This window comes from Neolamprologus multifasciatus, chromosome 17 (assembly GCF_963576455.1).
Source record: "Neolamprologus multifasciatus chromosome 17, fNeoMul1.2, whole genome shotgun sequence".
Lineage (NCBI taxonomy): Eukaryota > Metazoa > Chordata > Actinopteri > Cichliformes > Cichlidae > Neolamprologus > Neolamprologus multifasciatus.
Genome location: NC_140455.1, coordinates 36,407,792 through 36,427,239, shown reverse-complemented (window position 1 = coordinate 36,427,239; position 19,448 = coordinate 36,407,792). Strand labels below are relative to the sequence as shown.

The 19,448-nt window shown below is 42.3% G+C and overlaps 1 protein-coding gene and 1 long non-coding RNA gene across 3 annotated transcripts in view; both read right to left on the bottom strand.

Annotated features, from left to right (window-relative positions):
• Positions 1-19,448, bottom strand: part of syn3 (synapsin III) — a 153,063-nt gene that overhangs the window by 103,925 nt on the left and 29,690 nt on the right. For both annotated transcript variants that reach the window (XR_014870322.1, XM_085138576.1), the window contains exon 3: positions 19,351-19,408. Coding sequence is in view for 1 of the 2 variants with exons in the window: in XM_085138576.1 (XP_084994702.1) it covers positions 19,351-19,408 (58 nt within the window). In the remaining variant the exon portion in view is untranslated. The remainder of the gene's footprint in view (positions 1-19,350; positions 19,409-19,448) is intronic.
• LOC146499802 (uncharacterized) lies at positions 2,575-8,039 on the bottom strand. The gene is made up of 2 exons (XR_014870327.1): positions 3,201-8,039; positions 2,575-3,162 (listed from the first exon to the last, which is right to left on the bottom strand). It is a non-coding gene; the product is annotated as an uncharacterized LOC146499802 (long non-coding RNA).

The window sequence follows — 19,448 nt, the reverse complement described above, 5'->3', positions numbered from 1 at the left end:
ATTTACGCTGGTATTTTAGTTCTGCTCAGCCAAATAAGACAGGTCAGGGTGAAGAAGGGGCAGCCAAAGACAAGCTTACCACAAAACGGAAAAATTATGACAAATCAGACTATGAGGCAAAAAGAAAGCGCAGCTTTTTTGGTTTCATGGACAAAAAAATTTCTGTGGCTGGAATATGACGAGCTAAATAACATGATGTTCTGCCAGGTGTGTTGGGAGTTTCATTTGATTTCTGAGTCGACAAGCGCCGTTGTTACTGGGACCAGTAATTTTAAGAAAGACCCCATCAGAACCCATGAGAAATGCAAGAAATGCATTATTGCTCAGTCTGCAGTATCTTTCCCAGAACAAACAGCAATTGCAAAAAAACATACTACAAATAAACCAAGCACAACAAGAACTCCTGAAAAATCTGTTTAGAACAGTGTGCTATATTGCAAAGAGTGAACTACCATTGGCAAAATTTAGCAGCCTTTGCAAACTTCAAAAAGCAAATGGCCTAGATCTTGGTTCAATTCAATTCAATTCAATTCAATTTTATTTATATAGCGCCAAATCACAACAAATGTCGCCTCAAGGCGCTTCATAGATACAGAGAAAAGCCCAACAATCATATGACCCCCTATGAGCAAGCACTTTGGCGACAGTGGGAAGGAAAAACTCCCTTTTAACAGGAAGAAACCTCCGGCAGAACCAGGCTCAGGGAGGGGCGGCCATCTGCTGCGACCGGTTGGGGTGAGAGAAGGAAGACAGGATAAAGACATGCTGTGGAAGAGAGACAGAGATTAATAACAGATACGATTCAATACAGAGAGGTCTGTTAATACATAGTGAGTGAGAAAGGTGACTGGAAAGGAAAAACTCAATGCATCATGGGAATCCCCCGGCAGCCTACATCTATTGCAGCATAACTAAGGGAGGATTCAGGGTCACCTGGTCCAGCCCTAACTATATGCTTTAGCAAAAAGGAAGGTTTTAAGCCTAATCTTAAAAGTAGAGATAGTGTCTGTCTCCTGAATCCAAACTGGAAGCTGGTTCCACAGAAGAGGGGCCTGAAAACTGAAGGCTCTCCCTCCCATTCTACTTTTAAATACTCTAGGAACAACAAGTAGGCCTGCAGAGCGGGAGCGAAGTGCTCTAATAGGGTGATATGGTACTACAAGGTCATTAAGATAAGATGGGGCCTGATTATTTAAGACCTTGTATGTGAGGAGCAGGATTTTGAATTCAATTCTGGATTTAACAGGAAGCCAATGAAGGGAAGCCAAAACAGGAGAAATCTGCTCTCTCTTTCTAGTCCCTGTCAGTACTCTTGCTGCAGCATTTTGGATTAACTGAAGGCTTTTCAGTGAGTTTTTTGGACATCCTGATAATAATGAATTGCAGTAGTCTAGCCTGGAAGTAATAAATGCATGAACTAGTTTTTCAGCATCACTCTGAGACAGGATATTTCTAATTTTAGAGATGTTGCGCAAATGGAAGAACGCAGTCTTACATATTTGTTTAATATGTGCGTTGAAGGACATATCCTGGTCAAAAATGACTCCAAGGTTCCTCACAGTGTTACTGGAGGCCAAGGTAATGCCATCCAGAGTAAGAATCTGGTTAGATACCATATTTCTAAGCTTTTCAGCGCCGAGTACAATGACCTCAGTTTTATCTGAGTTAAGAAGCAGAAAGTTAGTGGCCATCCAAGTCTTTATGTCTTTAAGACATTCCTGCAGTTTAACTAATTGGTGTGTGTTATCTGGCTTCATGGACAGATAGAGCTGGGTGTCATCTGCATAGCAGTGAAAATGTATGCTATGTCTTCTAATGATGCTGCCTAGGGGAAGCATGTATAATGTAAACAGAATTGGTCCTAGCACCGAACCCTGTGGAACTCCATAATTAACCTCAGTGTGTGAAGAGGACTCTCCATTTACATGCACAAATTGGAGTCTATTAGATAGATATGATACAAACCACTGCAGTGCAATACCTGTAATACCTACAGCATGTTCTAATCGCTCTAATAGAATATTATGGTCAACAGTATCGAATGCTGCACTAAGGTCAAGAAGGACAAGCACAGAGATGAGTCCACTGTCAGAGGCCATAAGAAGATCATTTGTAACCTTCAATAAAGCTGTTTCTGTGCTGTGATGAACTCTGAAACCTGACTGAAACTCTTCAAATAAACCATTCCTCTGCAGATGATCTGTTAGCTGTTTGACAACTACTCTTTCAAGGATTTTTGATATGAAAGGAAGGTTGGAGATTGGCCTATAATTAGCTAAGACTGCTGGGTCTAGAGATGGCTTTTTGAGTAAAGGTTTAACTGCAGCCACCTTGAAGGCCTGTGGTACATAGCCGATTATTAGAGATAGGTTGATCATATATAAGATCGAAGAATTAATCAATGGCAGGAGGAAGTGGTTCCACTTACTTCTTACCCGTGACTTCAGTGGAAATTTCAGATTCATGTCCTACACAGTTCTTACAAGTTCATAGAAATTTCTGTTCAATTTGAACCAAGTATTTGAGTTGATGGTTGTAATTTTTATACAGTTGCTGTGATTTGTATTTTAACAATTTCTTTGATTATTTTTTGTTTCCATTACAATATTATACTTTAATGTATAATATTGTAATGGAAACAAAACATTAAAAAATTGCTTTCTTTTTTATTCGGGCTACTTAAATTTATTTTGGGCTACCAAAAACTGAAGAATGCCTGCCCGAAGGGCTACCAGAGATTTTGAAATTTTGTGAGCCTTGGCAATATAACCAAAGCTACACCCTAAATATGCAGCTCCAGCCTGTTTGTCAGACCTCATTCCTCACTCTGAACATGCTCTCTGCTTTCCCTCAGAGGAGAGTCTGTCAAGCTGTGTCACTGTAAACTTCCATCTGCCGCAGGTACAGAACGCCCCTGGAGGGACACTGAACAGCAGTCGGTTGACCTCAGACACGAAACACTGCCGTTTGGTAGTCGTCACATCAGTTTCAAGTACGAGACATGACACTCACGTAGTGGATTAAATGGGCCCTAAACAATTAGCCTGCTCTCTGTGGAAAAGCAAAAAGTCAATCTGAAGTGACGTGGTCGACTCCCGAGCGCCACATTTCACAGGAAACACGGCTGCATTTCCTGGTATGCTAATCCCAAGCCGGCTGTGGCTTGGCTGTGGCTCGGTGAGCAAAAATGAAATAATAACCAAGCGACCATTTCATAACCATTTCACAAAAGTGTCAAACAGAGAACCGACCGTTTGTTTGGTTCTCAGCTCTGCTTTAACTGCTGCATGACTACGCCACGAGGACGAGATACTGAAAACACTGCTTTTGGCTGGAGAGCCGGACCCAGGAAGTATATCAAAATGTAGCACACCTAATGGGCTACATCTGAAGCCTCTGTCAGTGCGCCCCAGGGTGGCTGTGGCTACAATGTAGCTGCCATCACCAGTGTGTGAATGGGTGGATGACTGGTTGTGTAAAGCGCTTTGGGGTCCTTAGGGACTAGTAAAGCGCTATACAAATACAGGCCATTTACCATTTGAAGATACTATTATTATTATTATTATGAAAAACAAATTGGATTTCTCGCAGCGTGATGTTTTAATGATTTAAAACTCCGATTCTGGTCAATTTAGTTGAAAAGATTCTTCTTATTTTTACAATTCAAATGTTTCCCAAGGACACTCATGGGGTGAAAAACACCTTCCCACAGTGATATCTGGCCTTTGGAATAAATCCCAGCACACATGTACAGCACATGGCTAATGACATATGGCATTCAGCTAATCAAATACGTTTATGACTCGAGGGCTGACGGTTTAAATCATGGACTTGTTAGATGCAAGAAACCCTTTGCAGCTGGTCTGACAAATCGGCATTAAGGTATGTCACAGTTCACAGCTTGGAGAAAGTTGTAGTTAACTGCAAGAATGGTCAGCAATCCATATTTTTTCTTTATTCACAATGTCATTGGTAGACTGCTTTTATTCTACCAGTGTAGAGCTCTTACAAAATCCCAAATTCATTGCACATTACAGAAACACAATCGGGCATTTAGCAGCTAAGACATTTCCCCTTAGGTGTTGGCAGACAACAATACAGACAGAAAAGGGTAAATATCAGATTTAGTTTACAATTCTAACAAGCTTGAAAGTCAACGTTTGGTCTGTTCTCTGTCAAGATGATCACACACTGCTTACATGATGTTAAGGTTCGGGCTCTGGGGAGGCCAGTCCATGACTGATAGCCATTATGTCTTTTTCTATCCAGGTATGCTTTTACTGGACTGGAACTAGATTTGGAATCACTGTCAGACCGAAACGTGAAGCTATTACCAATCAGTTGCTTTCCAGAGCAGTATTTTTCTGCATTCATTCTTCCATCACTTTTGATAAGATCATCACTGGATGAGTTCAGCCAAAAACCACGACAGCCTCCACTGTGTTTTGATGGTTATACCCTTCTCTTACATATTAATGCTGCACAATATCGTTTAATATTCAGTATCTACTGTTATCTACTGCTAGCTAGTTTATTGTGATGGTGTTGTTTTTATTATGTTGCTCTTTTTTTGTTTCTCTTCTGTTTTTTTTTTCTCTGTCTGTCCCATTTGTGGCAACCGAAAATAAAATAAATACATAATTATAATAAAGGTCAATCAAATGGACCAATATGGCAAGGCCATGATGATCCACTTGGTAAAATAAATCCGCTTGGCATCTTTCTTGGCCTCAGACAACAATTCTGATGCTAAAGATCCAAACGGGACAAAAAAAAGAAAGAAAAAAATGTAAAATGTGGATTCATCACTCATTTTCAGTCCAGTATTTGTGTATTTTAATAAGCAAATAAGCTTGCATTGCTAGTTAAGCAAATTGGTATCTGGACATCCTCAAGCTGTGTTTTTCATCGTTGGCGTTGCCAAGCTTTTTGAGACTCACACGGGCTTTCATCTACATAAAAAGGAATATTATCAGGATAGCATAGCTCTGTGGCCCATGTAAACCTTGTATGGGGGAGTAAACTTCCTTTACAAAGAATTTGCTGAGTAACAAAACTGTTAAGGTTTTTTTGGGTGGGGGTGGAGGGGCAAGAGCGAGAGGGAGAGAAAAAAAGAAACACCCACCTCTTTTTATTTATTGTTTTGCACTCTCAGAGGAAGAGCAGGGGGCGAATAAATACCATAATCTTATTTCAGGGACAACGAGGCGCCACTCATGCTCACTGTGCCTGAAGGACATGTATTTGGCTCTGGTTCTTTTCTCAGCTCCCCTCTTACTGATACCCATTCCCAAAAGAAACATCTGTGTGCTTTGCAGCACATGCCGTGCCAAGAAAGGCTCCTAAAAACACAACACACCCAAATGCACACTGACTGCGTGACACTCCCATGCACATGTACGCACTAATGCACCGTGCTGCTTCTAAACAAATCCCATCCCAAACACCAGGGCCTACAGTGGCTTGTGTGGCGACCTGATAAAACCAGAGAGTGGGCAACATTTTGGCAAGCTTCAAGAATTACACGCCATCTCCAATTGGCTGGTTACGTTTAAAAGGAGTGCTAACAGCCAGTGTCACTGGGTAGTAATGGATAAAGAAGCTGGTACAGGGCACAGGCCCAGAAGCCAGGGCAGCAGGCTTTTCACAGTGCCATGGTTACCATCACGGTACCACATTCAGACACTTGTCTTGGAACAGCTCTTGCCCTGGGAAAGGAAAACAGGAAGTGATACACAGGACAACTGCCTCCAGAACTGATTCTTCTCATCTGTTGACCTGCATCCAGGCTGAATTAAGAATGGTGTGCAGTCAAACTGCTATAGCAGAAACACAGTTTGGGGAGAAAGTTGATTTACGATTAAGTTTAACGATGGCTCAAAGCTGAGATCAACAAATCTTGCTTACTTAAGCTTGTTTGAATTTCTGCACTTTCGGTTTCATTGTCATTCCCTCTACTCACAGCGATCTTTTCTTCTTTTTAGCACACAGCTAACGTCTAACGGGCCTTTGAATCAGATACAGCCTCTTCCTGACTGATAAAGTCTCATACCAGGAAAACACTGCTGTGGTGAAAGGCAACAAGGAGTATTTATTTGTGCACTCTGTCAACTTTGCCAAGTTACATTAACCCATGGATACTGTTTACAGTAAACACCATCTGACAGCAGCTCATCTGGAATCTTTGTTGGTATTTTTAGATCTGCACTAAGGAAGGTTATTAACTTTCACGTGGGTAAAGGTGCCTTTTGCTTGGTCCTGAGTCAAAAACAACTTAAACGGACCAGCCATGTTACACCTAAATCTCTGATTTGCAAAAATGTCCAGAATGACTTTTTTTTTTTCTTGAAGGTGAAAACATTTGATAACTTTTACATAAAATATTTCATGATTTCCAGTTTTGACTGAAGGAGCAAACCAAAGATTAGTTGAAGTATTAAAGCTGAAATTGTGTGAATTTATTTGAAGTGTAATACATGCAATGGAAATTTGGGGTCTTTAAGTTCGCAAGTCTCCAAGACAAACTGAACTGTCATCTTAAGCGTAAGCGGTGAAGTCTCAGTAACTGTCACGGTACTTGGTCATGGACCCAATGCTTTGTTTTTATTGGTGAACTGATAGTTCTGATTGTCATTATGATTTATGGTTTTCTGCTTATGTTACATCTTCAGTCCTTGGATTGTGGTTTCTGTTTTGTATCATCTCTGTGTTTCCACGTCTTAGTGTCTAGTCTGCGTCTTGGTGCTTTGTCTCAGTTTCCTGTTTTACTTTGGTAGTCCTTGTGGAGGTGGACAGGTTCATGTACCTGGGTTGCACTTTTAGCAGTGACGGGGACGTGGAGCATGACGTTAAGTGCAGAATTGGGAAAGCATGGGCAGCCTTTCAACGATTACAACCTATATGGATGACCACCGCACTGCCTTTATCAACCAAGTTGCGGCTCTTGAAGACCATCATTATACCGACGGCACTGTATGCAGCGGAGACTTGGAAATCAACTGCAAAGATCAACCGCCATCTTGACGTCTTCCAACAACGTTGTCTTCGACGGCTGCTCAAGATCGCATATCGGGATCGCGTTACCAATGAAGAAGTATATCGCCGTGCGGGAGTAGAGCCGCTCCATGTCCAAGTCACCAAGCGTCAGGGTTTTAATAGTTTTGCAATTTTCATTAGTTTTTATTTTTATTTAGTTTTGACTTCAGATTTTCAATTTTATATCAGTTTTAATTAGTTTTTACCAATTGTTTGCTAGTTTAGTTTAGTTTTTATTTTTTTGAAAATCCTTAGTTTCAGTTTAGTTTTGATTAGTTTCAGTTATAGTTTTAGTTGTGTTTGCAATAATTAAGTGTAACAAAATCCCAGTTTCATCATATCAGTCATTCTGCTCATCCTTGGGTATGTTGCTATTCCAGCTACCATACTGCACCCTGGACAGGTCGCCTGTCTGTCGCAGGGCTAACACGCAGAGACAGACAACTCACATTCCCACCTATGGGTTCTTTAAATAAATAAATAAATAAATAAAGGCAGATGAACAACCATTGATACCAGGCAACTATAAAATGTATATCTTGGCCCCAATGACACTATTAACTCTCGCAGCACCGGGTGTTCGTAATTTTGGTTCAAGTGAATTGATACATTTTTTGAAGGTAATTGACTCACACAGTTGTGTAGATATCCCCGTCCTGTTGTCTCGGGATGCATCACGCTGCCTTGCCTGGGGTTAGCTTCTGTTTTCTGGGGATGAGGGTGAGTGTGCTCCCTTACCTTCTCAAGCTAAGCTAGGTTAGCCTTCTTGTGTGAGCTTTTCAAGTGCACTTTAAGGTTTGTGGGATTTTTTTCCAATTAACCTATTCCCACAAACTGCATGTCTTTGGACGGTGGGAGGAAGCCGGAGTACCCAGAGAGAACCCACGCAAACACGGGGAGAACATGCAAACTCCACACAGAAAGACCCCGGCCTGATGGTGGAATTGAACTCAGGACCTTCTTGCTGTGCGGCAACAGTGCTAACCACCGTGCCACCGTGCTGCCCATCAGGGGGCACCGGTCCACACTTTGGAAACCACTGGAACTGGCTTTTCTGTTTCCCTGGCGAGTACGTTTTGTTTTGTTTTGTTTTTGTTTTAGTTAAAATCAACGTTACATTTAATCAGTGGACTGCAGGCGCATTGTTCTAACAAAACTAGCCAGCATTAGCTCAGAGGTCCCGACGTTTGCATCCTCATCAGAATATAGTCGCATTTAGTCACTATATAAAAAAAAATATATATATATAAAAAAATAAAAGGCAGCACGGTGGCACGGTGGTTAGCACTGTTGCCGCACAGCAAGAAGGTCCTGAGTTCAATTCCACCATCAGGCCGGGGTCTTTCTGTGTGGAGTTTGCATGTTCTCCCCGTGTTTGCGTGGGTTCTCTCTGGGTACTCCGGCTTCCTCCCACCGTCCAAAGACATGCAGCTTGTGGGGATAGATTAATTGGATAATCCAAATTGCCACTAGGTGTGAATGTGTGAGTGAATGTGAGTGCGAATGGTTGTCTGTCCCTGTGTGTTGGCCCTGCGACAGACTGGCGACCTGTCCAGGGTGTACCCCGCCTCTCGCCCTATGACAGCTGGGATAGGCTCCAGCGCCCCCCGCGACCCTGAAAAGGATAAGCGGAAGCGAATGGATGGATGGATGGATGGATGGGATTATTTTCCCTTTAGAAATGTCCCTCATAATTTGTCTCTTTCCACTACAAGTCACTTGCTTTATCCAAAACACAGTCATATTCAAAGTAATCCCAAATTGGACGCTTTCTCCCGACTTTTCCCGACATGATTCTGCGCGTGGACGGAGCAGCAACACAGACAACTCGACTAACGTGCTGCCACCTGCTGGCATAATGAGACACAGCAAGAAAAAAATCTGTAAACTAAACTTCATTTTCACCCTTGACTCTTGTATGACACGCACACATCAACGAAAACTAAACACATTTTTGCTATAAATTCAGTTAATTTTAGTTCGTTTTGTGAACACTCATTATAGTTTTAGTTAGTTTTCCTTTTTTTGTTTTTATTTTTATTTCCGTTAACGAAAATGTTTTTTCACTTCTAGTTTTCGTTAACGATAATAACCTTGCCAAGCGTCGGTTCAGATTTGCCGGTCACATCCTTCGGCTACCGGACCCGAGACCTGCCCGTGTCGCGGTTCTGTGGAACCCGAAGAATGGAAAGAGAATGCAAGGAAGACCTAAAATAACATGGAGGAGGACTTTCCTTGAAGATTTACGTTCAGTCGAACTGTCATGGGATGAAGCAACAACTGCCGCGATAGACCGAGTTCGATGGCGTTCTCTTGTCGCCCGATGCGCCGATCGGCGCGGGAGGATCTAAGTCTAAGTAAGTCCTTGTCCAATGTTTATGGTTTCAGTTCTGCTTCCCAGTGTCTCGTCATGAGTGCATTATCCCAGCTGTGTTTCCCTGATTACGCCAGCATGTATTTAAGCCCTGTGTTTTTCCCACGTGTCCTCCGTGTTAGCTGTGTGTTCCTCAGTCGTCATGTTTTGTCAGGTTATGTCAGGTTATGTCAGGCCACGTCATGAACTCCCAGTTGAGATCATCCTTCCCAGTTTGGATTTTGGTTTCTAGTGCTCATGTATTGTGTTTCTAAGTTCGTTTTCTGCCAGTGAATAAAAACTGCCTCTCACTATCCCCAGTTGTGTGATTTCTTTTCACCTCAAAATAGATGTTTTTCTGCTCCAAACTGCTTACTTTATTGCTTTACATCTCTGGTTTCAATGGGGGAAAACCTTGACAAACTGAAACCTAGTTTAAACACAACTCTAAATAGAAAACGTTACATAAATATAGCAGTTTTATTAATCCCACATTATCTGGCATGTAATGCGCTGTTTTTGTTATTTGAGGTGGAGCTGTTCAGTTTTACGCTGCAGTCAGAACAAAACTGCGTGACTTGACTCAGCACATGGGGAACATGCAGTAGTTGCGGGGCAGACACTTTGTTTAATGTTTTGGTCGTTCTCGATAAGCTCGGCTGAATCGCATGCTGATGCAATTGAGAAGCCTGAAGTACAGTGGACTATTCATATGCACCACAGAGAGGTATTTGTTGCTAATAGCTACCACCTTGTGCAACAGTGAAATAATCCACTGAGGCACTGACGGCTGAAATTCACGACAGATGCTAAGTGCAACGGAGCAACAGAAGGCAGCAAGTTACACACCAAACCATCCGTCTTCTGAAAGCTCTCCTCACACGCCCTATGTCATGGGCAAGCACGAGCCAAAAAATGGTACGGATAACATACAGCCAACTGCCTGTGAGCTGCCATGACTGCAGCGGAAAGGAGCGTGGACAGCGCTGAGGTCATATGCCTGCTCTGCAGATGTTGCCCCGCGCGACCCAAACCACACATGAGCCGGCAACCCTACAGAAGTGCCTCTTGTTCTTTTGCAAACAACAGACCTCTTCAGTTCTGTTTAATCTGTCCAATTGTGTAAATTACAGTGTTTATGAGTTGTGGGTAGTAAACAGGCAGTTTGTCTGCCAGCCTGTTGTTGGGTGTCATTACGTCTGTGATCAACATTGATTGTAGCTGTTGAACTTTACAAAAATCTCGCAGCAGACTGTCAGAATTTTCTGAATATCTAAAAGTGAAACAGGCACGGTAAAAAACTGCCAGTGCACGAGAAACTAAATGAGAAGGTCTTGAACTTGGCACTGCCACAAGGCTGCAACACATCCAAGACCCTTCAGACACATACAAAAGGCATTGTAGGAGATGGATATCCCACAAGCTCCAAAGATCTGTGGAATGTACCACTCGTCTGAATGAAAACAGCTCTTGAGTCTAAATGTAAAACAGCAGGCAAGTGTTCAAATAACAAATTGACTGAGTCAGTGGGTCAAATAATCTACAGCCACCTACTGCGAGATACAACTCATCAAGGAAACATCTACGAAGGATATAATACAGACGCAGGTCAGAAGACGGAGTTATGTTAGGGATATAATTGATTTCTGATGTTTCCCTGTTTGGGCCTTGCTTGGTTAGACAGGACCACAGTGAGGTAGAAATATCTGGGAAATCTGTAGATACTAATTACTGATTAGCCTTTGTCATAACCGGTTTTACCCTTTTAGTATTTAGCAAATTTCATTAATGTTCAGCCTGTGGTTGCAAAGGAAATGGTTTGGAGTGAGTTGCATGTGAGGCCGAACACTAAGGATGTGCAACAGGTTAGAGTGATTAAAGATTGGGATGGAAATGCAGGGAACTGTGCTCTCGCCTTTTCTCTTAATCATCTATGGAGCCGACTTCAAGTACATCAAAGAAACTCCTGCAGAAATTCTCTGATGACACAGCCATTACTGGAAGTGTGGAGATGGGATAGGAAGAGGCGTACAGAGGACTGACTGATCGGTGTGTGAGGTGGTGGTGGACTTTGGCAGGAACAGATCCCGACCCTCCCCTGTCTGCATTGGTGCGACTGATGTTGAAATATTTACAATATAAAATATGGGGCGATCGTGGCTCAAGAGTTGGCAGTTTGTCTTGTTATCGTAAGGTTGTCGGTTCGAGCCCCGGCTCCGACAGTCTCTGTCGTTGTGTCCTTGGGCAAGACACTTCACCTACCGCCTACTGGTGGTGGTCAGAGGGCCCGGTGGCGCCAGTGTCCAGCTGCCTCGCCTCTGTCAGTGCGCACCAGGGTGGCTGTGGCTACAATGTAGCTTCCATCATCAGTGTGTGAATGTGTGTGTGACTGAATGTAGTTTAAAGTGCTTTGGGGTCCTTAGGGACTAAGTAAAGCTCTATACAAATACAGTAAGTATCAACTGGACCACAGGCTGCAGTGGTCTGCTAACACCAGGGGTGTCCAAACTTTTTTCACTGAGGGCCACATACATAAAAATATAGGAGGGGCTGGGCCACTTACTAGAAATTAGGTATATAACCTTAACTTTAGTGTATTAAACTTAGAAAAATCACTTACAAGTGGTCGAATATATTATATTGTTGAATATAATTAAAGACAAAACTGCCTTCATCACAGCTTTCCATAAATGGATCTTTATTGATTTATTCAGAAAAAGCTTTGGTAGCTCATTCTCAGAACAGCAGCCTCAGATTTCTTCTTAGACAGAAGATTTACAGCACAGAGAAAAAACAATAAAGGGGAAAATGGGACAGGTAAATTTCAAGTTTGTTATTTAAGTTATTAGGCTTAGCAACACACCTATTAACGTCCGTTTGAAACCGTTATCAACATTAACAGACTGAACTGGACTTAATAACAGGAGTGCATATAATTTTAGTAAATTATTCTGGTGAGTATCAGCTGCGCTGGGTATGTAAATCGGGCCATCCAGCCGCGGTGCTGATCGCCACTCGTGCCAAAAATCCAGACAAATGTCACTTGATCAATGAGCAAATCTGCATCAGATGAGATCAGCTGACTTTGCATGTACGTGGGCAGTGCACAGCGGTGTGTACTCTGTGTGTTAACAAGAAAAGCGCATATAAGAAAGTGGTGTGCAAAAGCAGGGTAGTGACAGAATTGATGCGCATTATTGATATTTGAAGCATGTGTACCTGCACATTAACACACGGGTACTGTGGGATATATTTTTTACTCACCTAAAGTGCTCGTCCACTCCCCGCAAAAAATAGCAGCTGTGCGGTGTCTGTGGCATCAGTGCTCTCATCGCATGCGATGGAGTAAAAATCAAAAGCACAGCTTTATCAGACAGTTGCAGTTTAATGTTGGCTGACAAGTCTTCAACAACTGGATTTCTGGACATGCTGACGTTGTTGACGGGCGCATTATTTCGGTGACTTTAACGAGGCCGTGTTTTATGAGGTCTCCATCTGAAAAAGGCTTGCCATGTCTTGCGATGAGTTGGGCGACCTCATAGCTGGCTATTGTAGCCTTTTCCTGGACCTTTTGACCACGAAAAAATTACTGTTGCTGACCCCGCAGGAGAGATACCGTTTGCTTTAATTTCTGCTCTGGCTCAGCACCAGTGTAGGATGCATAGGCCTGATGTTTGGTTTCATAATGACGTCGTACATTATACTCTTTCATAACTGCCATAATTTCAGTGCAGATCAAACAGACACACTTCCCCTTGAATTCTTTGAAGAAATATTCACTCTCCCACCATGTCTGAAATTTTCTGCATTCACTTTCTACCTTTCGCTTCTTTGGTTCTGCCATGTTTAGTAACTAACTTGGGCTAAATTTCTTCTGTGATTGTCCTTTTTGGTGGAGCAACTGCCTCGATCGACAGTAGCTCCCCCTGGTGTTAAAACTAAGAAGTGCAATACACTCAAGCAAAAGTTGAAGTGCGGGCCATATTCGATTCTATTTATAAAATTACTTGCGGGCCAATTAAAAATGGATCGCGGACCAACTGCGGCCCGCGGGCCGGAGTTTGGACACCCCTGGCTAACACAGACTGACAAAAAGGGTCTGAGCTGGATTTACTTTCTACAAAAGCTCAGATACATCAATGTATGCAGCTGGCTGCTCTAAAAGTTTTATCAGTCTGTTGTTGCGAGCACCATCTTCTTTGCTGCGGCGTGCAGGGGGCGAGGCATCAAGCAAAGGACACAAACAGGCTGAACAAACTCATCAGGAAGGCCGGGTCTGTGGACTCATCCACTTGGGTCAGACATTAACAGAATTAATCACACCTCAGTGCACCCTGTAACTTTATATTTATATGTATATTTATACCTGTATCTCCATATTGATCTATTTATCTGTCAATATCTCTGTTTCTACACTCACTTTATATCACTGCTTGATGTTTGTCGTATATTTGCTGCTATGACAACACAATTTCCGTCTGGGATTAAAAACGTTTCTCTGACTCTGATTCTAAAAGGAAAGCTGGAGGAGCTACAGGTGTCAGAGATAAAGAGTTTTAGTGGGAATGAGCACGATGGACAGGATAAGTATAACGTACATCACAGGGACAGCTCGGGTGTGTGTGGCGACTCAGAGAGGCGAATCTGTGACGTGAAGGGGGGATATGGATACACCGAGCACAGGATGCTCAATATAAGCAGGAGGGAAAGAGGAAGAACCACAGAGGTTCATGGATGTGGTGAAGGAAGACATGCAGAGGGTTGGTGTGACAGAAGAGGATGCTAATGATGAGGTCAGATCCAAATTGCCCATAGGAGTGAATGTGATCAGATCAAGGCAGACGATCTGTCTGAGAATGATTGCAGTTGAGCGTTTGAGGATTGAACACAGTTGCCCACAACAGCTTACGATCAATCTCCAACAGCATATAACCAGAATTAACTGCTTCAATCCATCCATCCATTCGCTTCCGCTTATCCTTTTCAGGGTCACGGGGGCGCTGGAGCCTATTCCAGCTGTCACAGGGCGAGAGGCGGGGTACACCCTGGAAAGGTCGCCAGTCTGTCGCAGGGCCAACACAAAGACAGACAACCATTCGCACTCACATTCACTCCTATGGGCAATTTGGATTAATCAATTAACCTATCCCCACAAGCTGCATGTCTTTGGACGGTGGGAGGAAGCCGGAGTACCCGGAGGTAACCCACGCAAACACGAGGAGAACATGCAAACTCCACACAGAAAGACCCGGTCTGATGGTGGAATTGAACTCAGGACCTTCTTGCTGTGCGGCAACAGTGCTAACCACTGTGCTGTCTAACTGCTTCAATGAAAGAAAGAAATCTACAACTCCCAGCCCGATGACTGCCGAGTGCAGAGAAGAAGTTACACAGAAACAGGCTCTCTGCAGTCAGGACTGTTTGTGCATTTGTAATCCAGAAGGTATGCTGACTTACAGTTACCCTCAACCCCAACAGAATCAAGAAATACTACTGAACAAGCTGCATGTAATGATTTTGTGAGAAAGCAACGGGTTCAAGCTTGTTTTATGAGTCACTCAGGAGCACAAAGAAGCCACCAGCAGCACTCCCACAAGCATCTGTTTAGTGGTTAAAAAAAGAAAAATGGGATTATCCAGTGTACACGGGGCTGTGAGCATCAACTAAACTCAAGTTCGAAGTGAGTCGTGTAAATAAGAGGTAGCACAGTTTAATGAGAGATCACATCTGAGAATCAAAGCCAGTCTCTCCTGGTTCTCTTTCATAGAGACTGGCATCCGGCCTCCTTTAGTGCACCATCACACGCTGTGGTGAGTGTGCGCTCTGCGAGTCTAAAGATGGTACCTTATATGGCAGCAAGCAAGTCAGAGAAGAGTTATGGAGGTTTGGCATTGCTTTAGAAAGCTTAACCAGCATGAACTTGATGCATGACAACTAGCAAACTAAATGTCCATCCATGTAAGGCGTGCAGTTTGTAATTACATTATAACAGAGATTTCATGTTGAGCTATCTTTCAACTCTGGTGAAAAAAACAAAGAGGCAAAAATCTTGAGCCACCCTTGATTTCTTCATGTTTTGCTTCTGAAAAGCCACACTGTCTTGTAACTTTTCAAAGCAGTCTTGAGCAGCAGTTCTCCAGGCTTTTTGCCGCTCTTACTTTGAACATTGGCCCCCAGACAAATTAGCAAAGAGCCTATTTAAATTGTATCTTTAGTAGGGATGGGTATCGTTTAGGTTTTATCCGATACCGGTGCCAAACCGGTACTTTTGAAACGGTGCCGGTGCTTAAACGGTGCTCAAACCGGTGCTTAAAGAATGGAGAACACAAAATTGATCCAAAAACCTCTCATGTTCAGCTGTTTTTTTGTAAAAAGATAACAATGTTAGCCTTTTCTGCAGCTATGGGGCATATATGGTATCACTCTTGGCTGGAAGCAGCTTAAATAATGGAAAAAACACAAACTTTGTCCAAAAACCTCTCATGTTTAACTGTTTTCCACTTTTTCTTTGGTCATTTTAGCCTTTTTGGCCAGGGTGAAGGGAGTATCTGCCATCAAACAAGAAGACAGCTGCATGTAGCTATGATGATGTTTGCTAGTTCACCTTACATGCATTAATTTAATAATGTGGTTAGCCTACTCAATGTAAATTACACAGGAACAACATGAAGCTACTCACGCAGGGCTCCGGGTCCGATAACAGGCACCACACCCGCAGTAGATGTGCTCGGTGTGAGGTCTCGCAGCAAGCTATCAAATACGGCGCATTTCTCGGCTTTAAAAAAAACCGCTATGCGTCGCCAGGTGTTTCATCAGGTTTGAGGTGTTACCTCCTTTGAGTGTCACAGTATCAGCTTAAAGCACTTGTTGCAGCTGCTGAGTTTGCATATTTTGCTGTGAAGTACAGCCAGACTTTGACCGCTTCGCCTTGGGCATTTTAATCTGTAGCTCTGCTCTAAAAGAACGTACGTACCTGGACCCGCCTACTATCCTCGGAAACGTAAAATGATTGGCTAGAATCTAAAGTGTATCACAGCTTAGGAAAAAAAAAAGCACCGAAATGTCCGCTGCTTTTCGGTCTGGTTACTACCGTTTATGTCAGAACCGGTGCCATCATGGCACCGGACACCGGTACCCATCCCTAATCTTTAGGCACTTTGTCACTAGCAGCCCGTCACACCATTTATTCCCATTTCTTTAGTTGTAAAAGTGCCAAAGATAACACAGTTTGACAGGCATAAAAAAGTCTTTTTGCACCAACAAAGTGATTCCCAAAGAGCTATTAGCTAAATACTTGAAATATCTTGGCATGGTGTACATTTTGTTACAGAAAATTGAGGAAACTGAACAAGCGGAGGACAAAAAAGGAAGTGGCAGGCCCCAAAAACTAAATCTGAAGCAACTGAATAGCATCTAAAAGTCATGTTCTTCAAAAATGAAGACCTAAGAGATGCATCTGGCCCTTCAGTCGATCACAGAGGAGGCTCTGTCATGGTGTGGAACTGCAATTCAGCTCCCAAACTGTCACACTGGATGGAAATATGAAGGCAGAAAAGTGCAGTTAGATTTTTCTTATCTGCCAAGTAGTATCATCTGGAAAGTGTTTGACTGACAACAGCAATGATCCCAAACACACTCCCAGTGCAGTGTGTAAAAACATTCCTGGATAGAAAAACACACAGTGGAAACCTATCAGACATTGATTGGCCTCCCCAAAGCCCAAAGTCACTCCAGAAAGGACATTTATATAAAAAGCCAACAACAGTGGAATTCAAGAGAGCAGAAGCCAGTGCAGTGGGACTCTCTGCTTTTATTGTTGTTCCCTAAAACGGTTCATCGCAGCATGTCGCAAAGTTTTCACACAGAGATCGTGTTTCCATCATTCTGAGGCTCCAAACAGCCGATGAAGAATCTGGCTGCTGAAGGCAATTAGCAACCGACTTGTATTTGTCAGTGCAGGGGGCTTCTGGGAACGAGGGTCGAACAAAATCCAAGTAGGTCAGTTCAAGCTATAGCTGAGCTGTGTGAGGGGTGGAGGGCTGCTCATATGCCGCTTCACCCTCACTATTCTCTTAAGGGAGCTTATTATTAAATCAGCTGGAGTTTTATTGGAGTTCAATAATTATGAGGCCGCAAGATTAAAAAAAAGAAAAATCAATTTTCAAAAGAAAGTGTTGATTCATTCCAGCTCCCACGCCGTCCTGGAAGGAGGATGTGACCACAACAAGAGTAAAGCAAACAGGCTATAAAATCAGCGTTCCAGCTTTCTGTGGTTTCTTTCCCTTCTCACATAAAAACACACCACTCCATTTCAAAGACAGCTTCAGTCTCAACAATGGCTTGCACATGTCAAACTGAACAGCTTTTTTAAGGTAAATTAGATGGTATCTACACACTGTAAATACCGTATGTCTAGACATATAAGAGGTAATTTCATAACTGTGCTGAATTAACATAAGCTTTCTTCCTTACAGGAATAATTGAATATGGTGAAACATGAGTGGAAGCGTTAGGAGGTCTTTTCCCCATAACAACTAAAGCATTCACTTAAATGTTATACGCTGTTAATTTAAAAAAAAAAAACTCTTATCATTTAGATTTCAAGACTGAGAAGAAATTTTAAGTGTCCATTAAGACAAAGAGCAACTTCATTAGCTTAAATTAGCCGTTAAGCTAGCGGTGCAGTTTTAGCTTGAAGAAAACATCTGAAAAGTAAGACCTCAAACCCTCATGTTTGAAAGAAAAATACATACAGGTTTCATTTGATAATACTGGACTTATTTTTCTACGAAGGTTTGAACTTTGCGAGTGTTTAAAGAGAGAAAAGTGTGAAAATGTTCATGTCTGTCTGAGAAAAGTGTATAAAGTGTAGGGATGGGTACCGGTATCCGGTGCCATGATGACATAAACGGTAGTAACCAGACCGAAAAGCAGCGCACATTTCGGTGCTTTTTTTTCCTGAGCTGTGATACACTTTAGATTCTAGCCAATCATTTTACGTTTCCGAGGATAGTAGGCGGGTCCAGGTACGTACGTTCTTTTAGAGCAGAGCTACAGATTAAAAATGCCCAAGGCGAAGCGGTCAAAGTCTGGCTGTACTTCACCCTGGCCAAAAAGGCTAAAATGACCAAAGAAAAAGTGGAAAACGGATAAACATGAGAGGTTTTTGGACAAAGTTTGTGTTTTTTCCATTGATTAAGCACTGCTTCCAGCCAAGAGTGATACCATATATGCCCCATAGCTGCAGAAAAGGCTAACATTGTTATCTTTTTACAAAAAACAGCTGAACATGAGAGGTTTTTGGACAAATTTTGTGTTCTCCATTCTTTAAGCACCGTTTAAGCACCGGCACCGTTTCAAAAGTACCGGTTTGGCACCGGTATCGGATAAAACCTAAACGATACCCATCCCTAATAAAGTGTGTAGTGGGTTTTTGTTTTGTTTTTTGTTTTTTTACAGCCTTAAAATATCTATAATAACTGTAAAATAATTAAGCTGACTACTTCGCGGATTTCGTCTGTTGCAGGTTATTTTTGGAACGTAACTCCTGCGATAAACGAGGGATCACTGCACACATGTCCCAAAGTGCCAAACTGATGATTTACAAAAACTTTAAATGGAAGACGACATGTAGTTCATCAGGATTGCCGTAATCTGTCAACATTTATTACGTTCTTATTAAATGGACAATAACCTTGGTGTGCATTATTCATTATTATACAGTTTTGGTTTCGAAGTTTTGAACAGATAAAAATCCAAACATTTTGTAAATCATTTCATATTATTTGTTACAAATATTTTCAAAGAACAAAGTTAGTGGCATGTTGCTGTGCAATCACTATGAAGCTGTTAAGAGGCAAAATATTTATGTTGAAAGGATCAACGAGTACATAACACAATAGCTATCAATGATGACTTTAAAATAGTAAATAGGCAGAATAGCGTTATTAAATACACCGTACCTGCTCGACACGGATCTCGTACTCCCCGTTCAGCTTTTTCCCTCGGAAATACTTGGCCCTGGATGAAATAAAAGAGAGAATTTGTAAAAGAAATGATA